This window comes from Lissotriton vulgaris, chromosome 9 (genome assembly GCF_964263255.1).
Source record: "Lissotriton vulgaris chromosome 9, aLisVul1.2, whole genome shotgun sequence".
Taxonomy (NCBI): domain Eukaryota; kingdom Metazoa; phylum Chordata; class Amphibia; order Caudata; family Salamandridae; genus Lissotriton; species Lissotriton vulgaris.
This window is the reverse complement of record NC_141697.1, coordinates 1,144,758,111-1,144,777,826: the sequence shown is the minus strand read 5'-3', so window position 1 is coordinate 1,144,777,826 and position 19,716 is coordinate 1,144,758,111. Positions and strand designations below refer to the sequence as shown.

The following is a 19,716-nucleotide window of genomic DNA, read 5'->3' as shown; positions in this document are numbered from 1 at the left end:
TTCCAGTCATGCCCAGTCATGCAGTGACTAAAAGAGACAGAACATCAATCATGTCTCTGGGCTGCATGATCCAATGCCTCCAGAAGATACTCCCAATCCTCCCGTTCATATTCTGTTTGAAGTCTGGTTTTCCATGTGCTATGAGGCTATTTAGAAGGGGCAGAGAGAAAAGATGATAGCTCAAGAGGCTATAGAGGGCCGCAAAGGTGACCACACGTTCTAAGGTAGGTGACTAGAGAAGAGGGCTGAAGGACCCAGGTTTGTACACCGAGCCAACGATTTCCAGGACTTATGAGATGTGAGACCAAATTCTTTGCAGAGTGCCAAAAAGAACTTATAGGCACCTGGTTTGAGGACTTGATGGAGGCTGTAGATGTCCGTCGAATGTCACGCCTCCCAGTTCAACATCTCTCCACCTACACGGATGCCAAAGTGACCCCATAATGGTCCATGTTGGTGAAGAAGAGGATGCACCCCGAAGTGCTGGTGGGCTCGCTGCCATGATTTTAACATGGCTTGCTGCAATAGATTGGTGGAGCTCAGCATAGGTGTGCCACTCTTGCAGAGTAAATGCAGTCTCTGCGGGCAACTCAGTAGGATGCGCTCCACCACTGCGGCGAATCCTGAGTACCGCGAAGCATGTAAGCGAGCTGTGCCAAGTACTGCTGTATTGGTGGTCACTTATGACATGTATAGTGCCTTGCTTTGGTCTCGGTAAACCCCATGCCCTAAGAGCACACCAAAGCCAGAGAGGATGTCCAAAGGGCCGGTAGGAAATTAGGGGAGTCTGAGAGAGTAAGCAATGTATCATTGGCATAAAGATAAATGGTGGACATCCCACCGGGGACAGTAGGGGGTCTTTCCCCAGCTTAGGAAGGACCGCTATTACTCCCCATTTGAGATGGAGCCGAGGGAATCTGTTTTGAGCGGTCTCTCAAAAGGCCTCATAGAGGGAGTACACCACATTCTCGCCCGCCCACTTATAAAACTCTGCAGCGTTTGCAATGACCGCATCTCTTATGAGCTGGACCTGGATAGTTGCTTTAGTGGCCATCCATAAGACTCAGTGGGAAGCGACAAACCCCCTTTTATGTTCCAGATAAGTGTTTTTCTCTTGCTTTAACTTTTTTTGATGTACACGATCTACAGGATCTAGAACTGAAATGGTTTGCAGACATCTTATATGATGATTAGCTTTCCTAGTAGGATTTGTATTTTAAAGCACAGTGTTGTCAAGCATGGTTTGTCGTTATATACCCACTACAGCATCACTATTACTACGCTCTATTTTTGGGGATACTACCATGGCCTGAATGGTTATAGTGATATTGGGTGATTTTTTTATAAAGATGGTGTTCTGCCTTATTCTACCCTGACAGCAACGTTTTCTTTATTAAAGAAAGGTTTCTTTAAATATTTGCAGATTCTGGATTACCTAAAAAGAAAAGAAAATCAAAAAACTTTAGCCAAAGAAGGAGAATTTAATTGAGGCAATTAGAGGCGGTCGGAGGATTGGCACTCTGTATCAAGCCCTCATTGAAACCCAGCAAGAATATTTGGATGTCCAAAATCTCAAATGGAATACTAAATTATCTCAAAATGGCGAAATCCTACAGGATTCGATTACAATGGATGAGAAAATGTTGATTTCTTCTAATTCTAAAGCACAGAAATAAAAATAATGCGCTAAGCGCACTTAGCGATAAATATTGCCATTTGTTGCTAATATGGCCCTTAGTTATTTATACCATTAATCTATAATCTAACACACCTACAGAGTATGTGTCATTTAGGGGCATATTAGCAACAAATAGCAATATTTATCGCTAAATGCGCTTAGCACTTCTTTTTTTTTTATCGCTGCCTATCACCGGATATTATCGCAGAGATAACATGCTATTAGCAACGTTTATCTCTAATGCGATAAAATATCCGGCGATAGCGGCTCAATGCGTGAATATCGCTGGAAATCCAGCGATGTTCAGGCATTAATGTTAATGGGGACTTAACCTGAATATCCACCTCCCATTGGATAAATAGGTCAAGACATGGTCTGAGCAGGCGTTATGGCGATTATCGCGCTTAGCGCAACTTTTTTGATCGAACAGCCTGCCTTGCTAATAGGCGATAGGCTAATAGGCAATAGCTGTGTTAGCGACTGCTTTCAGTCGCTAACAGGCTGGGTACGCCCACTTTGCATGTCATTAGCGATAAATATCGCTGACATGCAAAGTGGGCCCCAAACCGGTCGAATCGCCTAAAAACTTTCGCTAACTACTGTTACCGACAGCTTGCGAATAGGGCGATAAAATTATCGCCGATTTAGCAGGAAAACGTCCCGCTAAAGCGGCCATATTGCCCTTGCTAATAATAATATATACCACCTCCCATGAGCTCATGCTACCTCTTCATCTCAACATGGCTGTCAAAGAAAAAGTTCTTGTTATAGTGGATCACTGTCAATCCATAAAAGGAGAGCAATATTATGTAGCATCTTTGAGCTTGGCTCATTTTCTACTTTATTCCCTTAAAAGCTGTTTCTCCTGCACTAAATGTGCACAGTCAAGCCAGATTAATAGTCTTGATGTAATGTACACGAGTGGTACATTTTTCCTTATGCATTGAAGTAACTCACTTAATTCTTATAGTTCTGCATCTGTAAGTGGTTACAAATGAGACATCATCACATAGGTTCTATGATCAAGATACTTCTTCCCTATCTATTGTAAACTTTCGTGAGTTTACATTCACACCAGTCACATAACCTACCTATCGTCGTGATTTCCTTTCAGACAAGCCCAAGGCTGTTGTATTGCCTCATATGGAGGTTATGAGTTTTTGGGCGCTAAGGGGTTTTAAGGGTTTATGGTAAATATGGGATTTTGAGTGGCATAAGTCATTTTAGGGTGGATATGAGTTTGTGTATGGTAAGGGGACTATAGGGTTTACGGTGGGTATGGCTCTTTGGTTGGCCAGGGTATTTTTAGGATTTGGAAGTTAGGGTAGGTATGGGTTTTTGGGTGGTAAGGGGTTTATAGGGTTTAGGATGGCTATGAGCTATTGAGTACTAAAGGTTTTTTAGGATCTAGGGTTTAGTGTGGACATGGGTTTTTTGGTGTTATGTGTTTTTAGTGTTTAGAGTGGTAATGGTTTTTAAGGTTGAAGGGTCTCTTACGTGTGTGTGTGGTGTGTGTATATATATATATATATATATATATATATATATATATATATATATATATATATATATATATATATATATATATATATATTTATATATATATATATATATATATGGGTGAGAAGGACAGGAACTGCATCCCTTGAACCCAGAGTGACCCCAAGCGCCTAGCCTACTGGTAGGAGACCTAAGGCACCCAACACACTGCCAACAAACTTGCACCTGCACATGGACTCTGCCATCAGTAAGTCTATCCTGCCAAGTCCTGCCACCTCAGCCCTTGACCCATAGAAGTGGGCTTAAGATGTTCTGCAAGCCTCTCTGGTCCCAGTGGAACCAATGTATCTTATCTGCTGCGTAGAGCAAACCCTAGCAAAACTGATGCATTCCTGCTGTTGCATGGATTTGACCCATTACAAAGACCCACATCGCTGACGCAGTCCATCAGGATTACCACTGTGCAACGCATCTTTGCTGCATTGCCCCAACATCACTCATCAACGGCAGCATTGACAACAATGCCAGACTCTGCATTGCAACTCTTCAGAACTGACACTTCACCCCAAGTTCTTGCTGCATTCCTAATGCCAGGCTTTGGATTGCAAGCCCTGTTGACGGGAGGCTCGATAATGACACAGGCCCTCATATTGTAGCTTTACCGCATCTCAGAACCAACGCATTGCTTCAGCTGTAGGACGCATCTGTGACGCAGATCCACGCAATGCTCCACTGACCATGATTTAAGGAATGTTATTTAGTGGGCCTAACTGGGTCCCTGTAGCTGTCCTGTTCTCCATAACAGTCGGCCTGAACTTGTGTCTTTGTCCCAGTCCTGCATGACCAGATTTCCAAACATCTTCAAAACGGAATATCTCTGGTTCTACTAATTTGATTGTTTTGGCCTTGTTTTATTTATTAAGGAAAGTCCTGTTTTCTAACTTAGTGTGGGATCCTTTTCGTGATGTGCTTCACTTTATTACAGTTTGAAGTGTTACACATGCACTTTCCACATTGCCTCTAAGTTAAGCCTGACTGCTCTGTGCCAAGCTACTAGAGGGTTGAGCACTGGTTAATTTAGGGGTCGCTTGTACCTTACTCTAACAAGGATTCTTGTTGCTGCTTGGCCAGGGCTCAAAATGTCGTTCTAGTAATACTGACGAGTGTGCCTCATAGGAGGAAACCAAAACCAGCATCTTTTTGTAATGTCTTTTGAACTCACATCCTGCAAAGGCTTCAGCATCACATGCAATTTGACAAAACCTGCTGTGATGGGAACAGAAATACTTATTGTGCCTTTTGTTACTTCATACAGTCATGACATTTACTGAACCAATGTCAGTGGTTTCAGTTCCTTGAGTGAGGGAATACATCAGTTCTCAACATAAATAGATTTTTGATTCAACATTATTACTGAAGGATGCCTTGTAGAGTGCCAATAATCCCAAATGGCAAATGATATCCCTATAGATATTTCAAAACTTAGAATCTCAATACAGGATGCAATGGTATTATGACTTAAACTTCAGACTTTGGTGTAGGAATTATACCAACAAAGAAATAAGGATTGGCCAGTGCTTAGCCTCACATTGAAAACTATGGAACAGTTTGCCTTTATACCTGTTTATTACTCACACTGAAGCACAATAATTATTTAAATCCTGTGTTGTTAATACTGATGTAGGAAGTTGTATGATGCCTTTAAACACATTTCATAATATACAAAGATGTACAATAATATCCACAATAATGAAGTTTCAGAATAAAGTAGGATGACAGTTATACAAGAATTTGCTTTGCATGGTGTAAATAGCCGATCCAATGTCTTGGCTATCCACACACTCAGCATCTTGCTACTTTACTAATATTTCTTGGAAATTTTCAAGAAATGATTTTAACCTAAGGGAAAACATTATATGCTCCTATGTAAGTTTGAACTGCAAAGCTAAAGCTGTCATTTGGTAGTCAGCATAGATGTTGCATACAACCATATGTAGAAATAAGTGCTCAAATAAGGAAGGACATTTACTAAAGTTGTCCTGCCAACCTTTATAACTCTACAAACCGACCGATTTAGAAATCAAAATTAGATTGATAAAAAGTCACATTTCCTTTCCAAGGAGAAATCCATAAATGGTATACACAGTGCTATAATTTTTAGAATGTCTCCACTTATAATGTCAACAAACCATCAGTACTGACCATTTTTTATCTAACTTTCATTAAACTGTGTACACATCAGTAAGAAAGATTTTTTACATGGCTATCTTCAAGTCGGTACCACTACAGAGCAAGAATTACACATTGAACTAGTAATGATAAATTGCCAAATCTTAGCTCCCAGTAAATTTGGTAAATTAAAGCAAACAAGGCAATAACACCTAATTGATGTACTGATGATAATACATTTAAAAAAAAAAATATTCATGCTAAAAACGTTTAGGAAGCGTTCTGATTGTTAAACATTTTTCAAACATGTAGGCATAAATCACATGATCTAGTGAAATGCATGACTTCGCCATACCCCAAGAATCATCCTTGTACAAAAAGGTGAATAAGGCACCCTTGATAGTATTAGTGGGCACAGCTGATGCTGGACTCACTTCCTAAAAAAAAAAACATAATAATGAAATATAATTGTTCTTACATCCTTCATCTCTAATGGTTTTCACAAAGGCCTTTGCTTCCTCTACATTCTCTGCTGTTGCTTGTATCAATGAATGATTCCATGGTTCAACTCTGTTGTCAAACAGTATGAAATTGAAATGATCATGTTCCTTGATATCCTCCAGTATCTTAAGAAGAGCTTCCTTTGTCTGGAGAACAAACACATTATCGTTGTTATCAGCTATAGCACAGCATCCGCTGAGTACTTATTGACACTTCTTTACTAAAACCAAATAGTTTTTCTATTTTTAACTGCATTTTCAAAATTTTAAATCAAACATGTTGTTGGGGTTCTCATCTAAACCAGGCATCACCTTGCTGTGATGCCTGTTTTAGATCCAAATTCGGTTGAACTCAATAGATTTTTTTCGGTGATGGCATTAGGTTGCTAAATTGTATGTGTCACCCATTAAATGATGATGAATCTATCTGTACTAGCAGGGCAATATGATAATGGTGTTTTATTGAATGTGATTAAAATCTCAAAAAGTGTTAGATCCTAACAAATCAACCAATTTAATTTTAAAACTATTAGGGGTCTAGAATCATGTGGCTTGACTTCTGAAGTAACTAATTATACATCGTCTTGTTACCATGCCATACAGAATATGGGAAAATACACATTGACCTTGACGAACTATCTTCAGCCACAGTTGGTGTATGTCAGTGCCAAACCATATTTTTCAGTACTTGGGAAACTGTATACAATTCTGGTTCTTCATATTTATTTAGCTGTACATTTTTTGTGTATGCCAATTTCAGGAGGCAACAATTGTTCACCAGACTACTAAAATAAATTCACATAATTTTACATTTATGTGTTACTCTGCATGCATTGAAATGTCCACAGAATTTCTACTCTAGATTCACCAACCATAATCCAATATAATAGGTTGGTCATAAAATCCAAAAGAGGGTAATAGGGGCTAAGGTGCATTTGGTAAAAACACACACACAAACAGTATTGGTGCCAGATTTAATGCTTCTGGATATTAAGATATGAGTGAAAATAGTACTCCAATCAATTAACACCTGTCAGCTGACTGCATAGTGGGTGGGCAATTCAAATATGAGCCCTTGCACACACTAATTAGGTGTTACCAGTGCAGCTGTTAATTTAAGATGTTTTCTTTGGCCTCATCTCTTCCTTAATTCACTACCTCTCTGTAGTTATCTTGTCACACAAAAGAGTTTATTGGCAAAAAAAAAATCAAGTTCAGAACAGATGAGCTGCTTTACAACCACACTGCTCAGTCACAGAACCCCAATCAACCTCCCCACTTCAAACTCTAACTTGCCAAGGTTGTACCTAATATTCTAAAGATGCACAGAATACTCAAATATGAGCATTTTATGCTTACAGAATATTACATATCATCCCATGTTATATAAAATGAAAGAACAATAAAGTACTTCAAATAAAGGAGATGAAAACAGAAAAAGCTTAACATAGTAATAAGGTCCCTACATTTCTATTTTTAATGATTATAAACTGAAACAACCTATAAAAGTATCAACTCATAAATTCACTAAAGTCAAATTTTAAAAAACTATAGTAAAACTTTAACAGGTTATAAATAACCCACCATATTAAGAATATTTTCTAACTAATTGTCTTTACTTAAAACAAGCAGGTTTGATTATAGTTTGTGAACTTCTCTTTAACTTCAACATAGTTGGATCTTTACTTTCTAAATATTTAGTTTTCCTTCACAGTTCACACCTTCCCGTTCTACATACTTTTACTACTCTCTCAAAATTCCACCATTGTACTCTAGACACTATTACTGCTGGACCACATACTTTTTCAATCCTACCTGGAGCCCTAAACTATTAATCTCCTTTCCAAACCTGTCCTTCTTTCTTCACCCAAACAACATCAGTCACTTGAAATGTACACAATTTAGCATTATGCCTGTTATCATATTATTTGTTTTTGTTCCTCCCGGGCATTTTTTAACATTATCTCTTACACTTTAATCAAGCTCACTTGTGGCCTTGGCTTTTCTTATCCATATTAACATCCAGCTAGAGCAAAACTAGTAGCAGGCTTCCTTCTTCTCAAAAAATCAAAAGGCAAGACTCCTGTTGAAGAATGAGGGGTACTCTGATATAACCTCTGTATAGCTCTAATAGCATGTACTACAATACAATTATTAACTATAGCCCACTGAATATAATCAGATAGCACTCTCTTCTTCCTTTCAACCAACCCATTTGTTTGAGGATGATATAAGGAACTTTTAAGGTGAGTAATATCATTTGCTGTGAGAAATTCCGATACGTCTTTTGATACCATTATTTGAGACAAACGCTGCTGGAAACCTTCTTTTAAAAATGTTTCCTTTAAAAACGTAATTGCTAGCTCTGATCTGACTTCATTAACACATTTCACTTCTGGGAATTTTCCATAATAATCAATTTCTCTATCCATAGGAGGCCACAAAAAAACATTCTAATGCATTGTTTTGTTTACAGACAATCGAACAGTCCATAATGTGCCTTAGCTACAATCCCCTTTCTTAAACTTGATAGTGGAGTAAACCTAGCATCTCTTAATAGTAATCCATCTTCCACTGTAATTTAATCTGCAGTTTTAACAAATGGTTGACGATTCCTGTCCACATTTCTTTCCTTTAGCCAACCAAGTTTAGAATATTGCATAACTTTGTTAAGAACTTCATCTTCGTTTTCAAAATTCACTAATTCATCAAATGTAACTGCTGCTGCTCTGCAGTCTTCCAAATGTTCACTAAATTCCTTTTCTAAACCATCTCAGTGGGTCTCTTTTATTGGGAACAGTTAGACATGTAAGCTGAAGGGTGGCCTTCATCTAAACCATTTGCCTTCCTCTCCTTATTTTTGCAGATCTCGTTTTACTTAGCCTTAGGACTCTGTGCACTTTATCACTGCTAACTAGTGCTACAGTGCATGTGCTCACTCCCTAAACCATGATAACATTGGCTTACCTCCCCAAACTGGCATGGTTAATTCAAGTGTAAGCCCCTAGTAAAGTGGTATTACGTGAACCCAGGCCCTGTAAATGAAATGCTACTAGTGGGCCTGCAACACTGATTGTGCCACTACCAAATTAAGTAGCCCTTTAACCATGTCTGACGCTGACCATTTAACCCTGTGTGTGTGCAGTTTTAGATTGCTATTTTGACCTGGCCAAATAAACCTTTGGTCAGGCACAACCTTTTCTTATTAATGCATATAATTCACCCCTAAGGTCGGTCCCAGACAGCCTAGAGAGCAGGGTAAAGTGCATTTAAAATGCTGGATATATACCTTTCAATTTTACACGTCCCGGTAGTGAAACACTCTCATATTAATTTTTCAATACTTCAAGGACCTTTGCCATAGGTTTACATTGGAGTTAACTTGTTATATTTGATCAACTATAATTTTCAAATTGGAGCTGGTATTCAGTTCACATTGGGTGCCTTTGGAATTGTATTGAATAATTCTCTCTCATAAGAAAGTTGGATTTCACATTACAATTTTGAAAATGCCACTTTCAGTACGTTACAGAAAAAATTAAATATGTAGCTGATCATGTATTGTGCTGTCAACTATGAAACAGACTAAGACCAAATTCACTAATAAGATGGTCGCATCATTTAATGATTCTTTTTATGGAAGATTTTTATGTATTTAAGAGCTACACAAAGTAGAGATAGGACAACATTTCATAATTTACATAAATTCCAAACCACACGTGCAATTATAACACAATCAATGAATGATTTCACAAGGTGACAATTCACAAGTGACAAAATAAAGTGAAAACATCACATCAAGAATGAAACACATACAAATCAATTAAAGCTGCTACCAGTCAAAAAAAGAGCGATAATGAGGTAAGCCGTATATCCGTCAACACCATTTAAATGGAACACACTTGGGAAACCATCCAACGGGGGTATTAACATTTCATGCAAGAGAGGATATCTAATTTGAAAAAAGTTGTTCCCTCAATTGCTATACAATTTATAACTCTGACTAATTCTCTGTTGGTCACAAATTGTGCCTTTTAGTATGTTGGCATTTTCCTGCCTTAGCTATTTAGTGCCTCTAGCCTGTCTATGGGTCACTTGTATGGGTTTAGCTGATATTTGCCCCCTAGAGAGCCGCACACAATAGCGAGCCTATGTATGCCTGGATGGGCCATCACTGGGAGGATGGAAGGGCAGAGCTGGGCATAGCCCTACTTATGCTTGAATAGGGTATGTTCTGCCACCACACAAAGGACACACCCCCTGTAGATAGTCCTGAGCCAGGGCAAGGAAGGAAGGAAACCTGTGCACATCAAAGAGAATTTTCAGAAGATTCCCCCACCTTCCAGAAGAAGGACACCAGGTATAAATATTGGCCATCAGACATCACCTCTTCAGCACACTTTAGGACCTATGGATACTTTGCCAGGAAGAAGGACTGGTGTGCTCCTGAAAGGACTACCACTCTGCTGGACAGCTAGCTGCTCTGAATGACTGCTGTCCCGCCGTGCGGACCTGCTGCCTGCTGCCCTCTTGCCTAGCTAAGATGGACCTGACCTCCATCTGTTGAACCCAGGAACCCACAGTGACTCTAAGGGCTAGTTAGCTGGCCTCACTGGCCTCCTGACTAGGGCCTCAGAGACAGAAATCTTCAACAAACTTGCACCCAGCACCTGAATTCTGACATCTGAATCCTACCATGCCAAGTGGCCCCACTCCTGGAACTTTGGAAGGGGGCCTGAAGGTGCTCTGCCAGCCCATCAGTGGACCCAGCAGAACTAATGAATCACCTCTGCTGGGTGGCTCAATCCCAAGCAGAACCAATGGATATTCTCTGCAGTGAGGGTGCTCTCAACGCAATGACTCTACATCAAACTCAGTGCTCATATCCAAACTGCTATCTTTAGACAGCTTTCCTGAAGCAGGCCCTTGCATCAAAAGTCCCCCATCGACTGCAGCTTAGACAAATTTGCAGATTTTTGCATTGCAGCTTCATATCTCCTCAGAATCAATGCATTACCTCGATTGTGTGACGAATTCTCGATGTTAGACTTTATATCACAAGCCTTTGTTGATATGCGGGCCTAACTACACTTATTCACCCCTTTGTATATTTTACTGTTTGCTTCAGCCCCAGAGACAAAGTGTATCCAGAACTATGGTCTTTTACCAATTAAACTCCTTAAAAGAAATGTTCTCACTGAATATGTGGTTACTGAGGGCAAAGGAGGTACGGTTTGATTGGTTCCATATTCTGACTTTCAACCTTTGTTGCTTATAAGTAGGATTCTAGTTCAAAGTCTGCCACACGCCGTTAGTGTTGTATCACTTAGGAGGATGTATTTCGGTCAAGGGGCAGGTGATGTGGGTGCCGGCAGAGCCCGAAGTGTCATTGGCTTTGACTGCCAACCAAGATGCTTGTCCCTAGGAGCGGTTATGATGTCTCTGCTTCCATTGCCTGTCCCCACCGTCCCATCCCTGGCTAGTCGTTCACAGGGCACTCTTGAGACTAAGCCAAGTGACTGAACAATGAACATGAGGCCTTGGGTGCACAGCAGAGATTCATAGGAGTACAGGGTGCAAAGTCAGGGCAAAGGCCGAAGTATAGGCGTGGAAGCCAGTGCTGCACTCAAGCACAGAGTTGAGGTGCGCAGAGCAGGGTACAAAACAACATAAACAGTGCAGGTACAGTCTAGGTACAGAGCTCAAGTATTCAAATAGGGGCAGATATGAGGGGTGTGCGGCAGAGAGAACACAAGTGTTTGAAACAGTGTGCAGGTACAGGTCTAGTTATGGAGCCCCAGTACGTTACTCAGGTACAGAGACTTGGTTGGACGGGGGCAGAGATAAACAGTTATGTTGTCTTGTGTTGTGTGTCGATTTAGATTCCGTATGAATTTCCCATTTCATGCTCTTATATAGGTACAATTCACATTGCCAGTATTTAGGCATAGAAATCCAGGCCTTATTTAGGCATTGCTCATGCTAACCAAATACCGGCATGGCCACCTACATCCATTCATCTACATCACAAGTTCTTGGAAAACCAGACTCTTAAGCCTTTAGGACTTCCCCTTGCTTGGATATTGATTTCTCCAAGAACGCATTTATTATGCATGAACATCTATTCTTAGGGGTTTCTTCATGACGTTCTTATGCCCAACTTTTACATCAATACTGGCATTCCTAAACACCTTCAAGGTATGAATATGCCTTCACTTTCGATTGCAAATCATGGTTCGGTCCACGATTTGACTGCCTACTTGCACGACGCGGCTCGCCACGGCAAGTTCAGAAGGAAGTCCAGTCCCCAAATGACGCACTGACCAGATGCTGCCATCCTCCTCACCGAGAATCCAGCGTTTCTGACTCCCCTTGCGGGGTGTTAGAGATCGAGACCTGGGAAAGAGATTCCAACCTCTCTCATTCTAAGGTATGGAGCAGACTAGAACCTAGAAGGACTCTTGGCAACTATAGCTAAACTAGACTATAACTAAACAGCACCTACTTCTTCCCTCGTACTGCACTTAGGTTAGGTACACTGGGGTAGGATTAGTTTAGAAGCACCAGATAAGTATTTTAGCCTGTGTTTATGTATGTATTTTTATGGATATATGTCATAGCTACAAACCATGCTATTACAGTATTATTTTTTCTTACTGCAAACGCTGTACGTATTGTACTTCGCATTCTGTCTTACGATTATAGCAGTTCATATCTCTTGCAAGAGAAATAAGACTGTTCAATAAACCCTTTTTATTGAAACGCCTGTCTCTCTATTTCTGTGCAACTCTGTACAAACGAAGCATGCACGATTGTCTGAGCGAAACAGTTATCTATTGTTTCCACAACTCTAAAGATATTGTTCTGACTCTAAGGGAAATAAAGTTGTCATGTTTATGCGGTTGTCAGAAACGAATCCCTTATTATTGATTCGAGAAGTTTCTAGTGACCTCTGAGTTAGCTGGCACACACAAATAATTAAGTTTAATGTACTTGATAGAGACATACTGACCTCAGCCCTATGTCAAAACTATAGTGTATATTATTCCAATGTGCAGAGCCTATCAGGGATATAGGAACTACACTACATGGCGCCCAATAGTTTGGTAAGGCCCTAATTTAACACTAGATACTGAAGTAACTCAGTTGTGCTTTTCTCAGAGACCCCTACTGATAATACTCCATAAGATATCTGGATCAGGTAGGGATAATATCCGCCATAGCTGAGAGGACAATAATCCTATGTATTAGCTGTTTAGTTTGTTCAACGTTGAAGGAAACTGTGTACCAAAATATTGTGCACCTTATCTTTGTTCCCTTGAAACTTGCTCTGCAACTTTCATTAAACAATGGCCGGCGACACCTGAAGCCGGTGGAGCTGCGGCTGACCAAGCCAAAGCAGCTTTAAACTATACAGGTTTTACTGAAACCGATGGGAAAGCTATAATCATTCCTCCAAATGCCCAGGTACTGAGACTTGGTACAGGGCCTAGGCATCACCCTCCACCAGAGAGCCTGGACCCTAGAACATATCATAGGAATTCATCACTGATCCACAGTACGTAAGAGCAAGAGGGCAGGGAAAGAATTAAGTACCGAGGTACAGAGCCTGACACAGTCTGATGCACATGAACCGTGTAGAGAGCCATGCATCCAGTCTGAGAATGTCCTTTACATAGTATATGTACATGAGTAGACTTCAAGGAAAACCAAGCCTTGGCAAGTTTAGAGGAACGAGCATTGACACATGCAAATGAACAAATGTTAGCAAACGTGAAGGAGCAAACATTGATAAACGCAAGTGAACAAGCAGTGGCAAACGTAATGAAAGAATACGCATCAGCCAAATGAAATCAGCACAAGCAAATGCCAGAGATAAGTTAAGACAACGGTGAACACAAACTAGCACGGATGAACACAAGTTCCGAAGTCAGCGAGCACAAGCAAATGCAGATCCCAAATGTAACGAGCACGAGCAAAGTCAAGTGCCAAAGGAAACGTTCAGAGGCATGAGTAAATGAATGTCAAGGAAGCCTTCTCTCATCGACGAAGTGAGTGGATAACTTGCACTAGTCCAGAAAGAAACACATGAGCGAACAAGATGTCAAGTGTGCCAGGCACCATCGCGGAAGAGCCAACAACCACCTGCAGCTAACATGCGACTCTAAAGAAAGCGAGCCACAAGTCACGCATAGTGTAGCTGAGTGGTGGCCATTCTGAACTCAAGAAATCCAAGTTTCATTCGCTGGCACCTATTGAGACAGTTGCGAAGCTTACCAACCTCAGAGGAAACTACCAGACCAAGGATCTCGGCTGAAAAGAGGCAGCGAAGAAGACAGGAGCCAAGTGAACAGTCTGGTGACCATAGCAGATCAGAATCTTCCTCCCTCATGGCAGTGGGAAAAGCAACACAACGGTTCAATCCCTGCATTGAAGTGCCGCCCCAAGTGACACAGACTGACACCCGGAGTTTGGGTCTCGAATGGAACCGGTGGCTGGAATCATTGGACGATTTTCTTGAAGCAACTGGTGAGTGAAGAGATAGAAAATGTCTGATACTACTCCTCCAGCTGGTAGGTCATGAGGGCCGACACTTAATCAGAACATGTCCTGAAAAGGACACAGAGACCTACGAAAGTCTCCAAGAAAAGCTACGTGCCCATTTCCATGCACAGGCAGACGTGGATCATAATAGCATCGCTTTCAAAACAGCACGGCAGGAACCAGGAGACTCATTGCCAAAATTCATCACCCGGTTGCAAAGTTTGGTACCATGCTGCCATTTCAATGCACTTACAAATGAGGAAGAAGTTCGGCTCCCGATAATCAAAGGCTGTTCAAATTCTAACACGGAACGCAAGATCCTTTGAGGGCATTGGTCGCTAAAGGAAATCATCAGAAAGGCAGAAGTTGGAATGCGGGTCAAAGCTAGAGACATATCAAAAGAATTGCACCCGAATGCAAGATACAAAGATACCAGGAAAGAGACATCCCTCATGTCTGGGAACAAAACCCAAGAAACAAACAAAACCAGAAAGAGGGAGGGTGAAGGCAGACCAGAGATAAGACAGCGGGAGAGACAAAGGGACATGGAATACTCTGAGTCAACAAGACAAAAGACCGGGATAATTCAGGATTGTGACAGTCTCACTGACACAACCTCAAGGAGTTATTCAAAGCATGGCACAAACTATTCTGAAGAGGATGAAGCGTCAAGTGGGACAGAACACACCAATGGACAATATGGCAGTCTGCCCAACAAGCGGGCAAGAAAAACAAATGACAGAAGATGGGAACAATCATGTCCACACTGGAAATCGGCACACGAGCACCCCCGAGCATCCCGCTATTCGCCAAATTCTGTAGATGCGTCCGAGGAAGCTTCTGTAGATTCGTCCGAGGAAGCATCAAGCAGTAGAACACATCACAACCATAGCACAGCTGTCAGTGCACAAAGCAAGTGGGAAGAAGAAGCCAACCGCATAAGATGGACTGATTCACTCAGACACCGGAAAGGGGAAGACAAACGCATCCATGACATACGAGATAACGAGGAAACTGAGAGGAGGTCATTACCATCATGTGAGAGAAGCAAATATGAAGCACCCTGGTAACAAACACAAGACATAAACATGTGGCTATCAAATAACCTCTCCAGTGAGATGACACTAAAGCCACTTCAAGAAAGGTACCCGGAGAAATATCCTAAAGAAACTTCCGACCCTAGGAGCAACCCGTCACGGCCTACCTATTTCAGAAATTTACCATTCAGAACACACTCAAAGGAACGTTCTCAAAGGAAAACAACCAAAGACTCTTACGATTCAGAAAGCACGTCTGCTCGATCCCTCGAGTCGACCGAGTCATGGTCCCGACAACGGCCATGGCGTCAACCACCCGAACACACCAGAGAACATCCTTCCCATCAAGAGCAACATGTCTCACACCAATGTCTCTGAATATTCAATCACTTCACAAGACAACCAGTCATGTCAGTCACAGGTGTCTCGAAACATAAATAATACACCGTCACCCCTGATGGGGTCAGCGAGGCTGACTCAAAGAGCCTATAAAAAGAAAACAGATATAGTGGACATTACTCACCGGATGGAAAAGGACCATCCAGTCAATCTGCAAGGAAAGCCAGACGTGTCACTAGAGACAGATCATCATTGGATGAGAGAGAAACATACATGTGCCCAGATGTGCCCAGATGGTCCAAGGGTTCACCAGTCCCAAACGCGAGCGGGAGTGGATGAGACAACCAGAGGCAGCAATTGAGTCCCCAAACCAAACCAAGACGATCTCTGGCCTACATGACTCTGAACAGACAAAAAGAAGTAAAAGGACATCCCCTCAGAAAGGAAATCGAGCATTAGTCGAACAAGAGTCACAAAGGAAGACAGACTGCCGATATCAAGCTGAGCCCTTCACAGTCTCCTCAGACCCTGAAGGTGAGTGGATCTCCCAGAAGCTGATTGAAAATCACCACGAATCATACTCAGATCACACGAGACGTCGTGCAATTGCAAAGATGCACTCTTGTAGTAAAGGATGCTCTCATCAAGGCGACAGAAAGCCACACACCGGAAACGGAGATGTGTCTCCATAGCTCAAACGAATGGCCCGCGAACTCGTGTGGCTGATCGAGGAACTATAAATATGTTGGACGCTTAGGAACTACAACTATGTTGGACGCTAAGCTCATTTTGTTAACAAGGGGGGAGATGTCATATTGTGATGCAGTCTAGTAGTTGGGAGTGGGCGGAGCTAAAGGGCCAGAGGAAGAGGAGGAGCGGAGACAGGAAAGGGGCAGTTAGAGTAGGGACAGGGACGAGTAAGGAGTGATTCAATAAAGCTCCATAAATAATAAATAAGTGTCTGTCATCATTGCCTGCACAACACTACAGGTGCGTGCTAATAAGCTAGCTAGAGCTCTTGCCCCTGCTTCTTGTCCCTTGGAGTAATTGGTGCTCACTGCACCTTGATAGCTGTGCATTGGATTTATTGACGCCTCCTGCCCCAAAGTGTACCATGCACTCTGCATCTTGAGACCTAGTCTCTGAGGAAACAACGCCCTGTCCACAGTGTCACCATCATAACTGAGTGTAGGGTTACTCTGAGACCTGCACCACTAATTGATTCATGCAACACTTTTCTAAGTCTGCAGCTTAGGTAGGAGCATTGCTGGTATTATTGCAGTGGGTGGCATTATAAAGAGGGCAAAATGCATGGAGGGTCCCTCTGTAGCCCAAATATTGGCTGTTTTTCCTCACTTGTATTAGTGCCCATGCCAACTTTGCAGAAACATCATTATCTGTGCCCCCGCCATGGTATCATTTGTGGTCCATTTGTCCACACCATATAGGTGACAATTGAGTGAGGGTTCCTCCATGAAATTTTAAAAGCATTGCCTCTCCTGAATTTCACGTGAGTTGTGATTACCTGTATTATCCACACCTCATTTGCACTCACATTCTCAGGGAGGCCAGGTCACATTTAAAATTCACTGTGCTACCATCTGCTACAATAGTTCCTTCAACAATTATTCTCCCCCTTTTCTGAGTATCTCTTCCAGGGCCGCGGGTCTCCTACAAAATTCTTGAGTCAACCCACAACACTTAATTATACCATATATCGACACTGACCTTGAACATATGATGATCCGCATTTCTCCAGAAGCACCCCAGCAACTCCTAACCCCACAACGTTATGACACTTCATACTTCAAGATCCAACATTATAAATACACTAGAGACCAACCTCTTAATAGACTCTAATACCTGTTTCCTAGGCATGCACAATAAAACGATCTACATAAATGAATGCTTCCATTATAATTGTCAATTCTCAAAAATACATTCTCTGAAACCCAAATCAATCAGAAAAATGCAGCTGTATCGACTGACCTCAACAGTAACACTGGTACGTTCATTTACTCACCAGGAACTGTAAACATTTGTGGTGGTTTTGGGATTCTAGTTGACAGATGCCTCCCCGTTTTCTGCTTTTTTCCTCTTTTAAACTGTTTCCTCTTTCGCTCAGCATGCCAGTTTCTGTTTTTACTTTAGTTCTCTTTGAGCTGCTTTGTTCTTTTTTTTTTCCTCGGTTCCCTGCCCATTTTGCTCTTGTCTTAATTTCTTTCCTGCTCTCACCTCTTTCTGCTCTTCAGATCTCTTTCTCTGTGTGCCTGCACCTTATTCCAATCTCCATCTTCCCCCACTCCTCACCTCTTCTACTGCATCTTCATCCCGCTCTGATGTGCATGTGCTGCTGGCAAACAAAGGCAAGCCCCTCTGCACCCATCCACACCAGGACCAAGACTGGTGCCACAAACTCTGCCCAACTACCACCCAACGACGCACCACAGCGCTCCTCCGCTCGCTCAACCCGGGATGTCTCTCTCCCTGCTGCTAACGCACTGCGCCACACACCACAGTTGTACTGTCACCTGATCCCACTGCTGCTTTTCCAGCAACTACCAACCCTCATACCCCATGCGGAATCCAACCCCTACAGAAACTCTCCCACTCATCACTTCATGCAACCGCAAACCAATAGGCTAAACCACACTCTCGTGCATGCTATGAAAGTCATGCTCACTCAGCAAACAAGCCATTTAAATCTTGAACATGCTGGGAAAGCATGTACAGGACCTCCTCTTGCTCAAGGTAACCTGGGTCAGCCCAACATCAGCATTTAAGATTGCTAAGCCAACATTGGACTAACCCAGCTCACATCAGAGCCCAAACACATCAGCAGCCACACATTGGACCACATCTTCACCACCTCAATGACATCAAGTTCACTCGACCTCATCCCTTACATGGACCGACTACTCTATCATTCACTTCTAAATCAACACACCACAGACCAAAGCAGCCAACAACATCAACCTACCCAGCTGCAGCTGGAGCAAAATCTCAGAAGTAGAATGGCTCAACAACCGCCACACAGACCCACCTAACCCTGTGGACAACATGAACAAGGACATCAACAACTTTAACATCTGCAGCTGGAGCAAAAATCACCGAAGACCAACTACACGCAAACCTTGCTCTCAGCCCACCCACCAAACCCTCCAACACCGACGACGTTGCCCACAGCCTCAGACGATGGATCGAGGACTGTGCCAACCCCCTCGCCCCACTGAAGAAACCCCCCCACAGAGACACTAGCAAGAGGGCCAGCTGGTTCACCCCATAACTCCTAGCCTCCAAGCAAGCCTGCCGGAAACTAGAGAAGAAATGGCACAGTGAACAAACTCCGGACATGCATGCATCACACAAGGACGCCATCTGCAACCACCACCACCTCATCAGGGCGGTCAAGAGGACCTCCTTCAAAGACTGCCTTAACAACAACGCACACAATTGCAAGGAGCTCTACAACATCGTGAAGGAACTCGCCAACCCCAGCTCCAATACCAACGACATCCCACCGTCGCAAGCCCTGTGCTACTCCTTTGCCACCTTCTTCCACCATAAGATAGCAGACATCCACAACAGCTTCAACACCCAGACTGCCCCAACAGACAACAACAGAACAGACCCTCTGCACACCATCGCCCACAACCCCCTGCTAGCCTGGGCCAGTGTGAGCATCGATGACACCATCAAGACCATGGGCACAATCCGCTCCGGCTCTCCCTCAGACCCATTCCCGCACCACGTCTTTAACAGAGCAAGCAGCTCCATCGCACCCCACCTGCGCAACGTAATCAATCTCCCCCTCGAGACCGCGACGTTCCCAGAGATCTGGAAACATGCCCTACTCAAAAAACCTAAGGCAGACCCAAGAGACCTCATGAACTTCCGGCCCATCTCTCTGCTCCCTTTCCCGGCCAAGGTCCTTGAGAAAACTCTCAAC

The 19,716-nt window shown here is 42.6% G+C and overlaps 1 protein-coding gene across 1 annotated transcript in view; it reads right to left on the bottom strand.

Moving 5' to 3' along the window:
• The window catches only part of LOC147692933 (inter-alpha-trypsin inhibitor heavy chain H3-like), a 395,157-nt gene that overhangs the window by 281,558 nt on the left and 93,883 nt on the right, over positions 1–19,716 (bottom strand). The window contains exon 9 of the mRNA XM_086939194.1: positions 5,826–5,994. Coding sequence (XP_086795320.1) covers positions 5,826–5,994 — 169 coding nt within the window. The remainder of the gene's footprint in view (positions 1–5,825; positions 5,995–19,716) is intronic.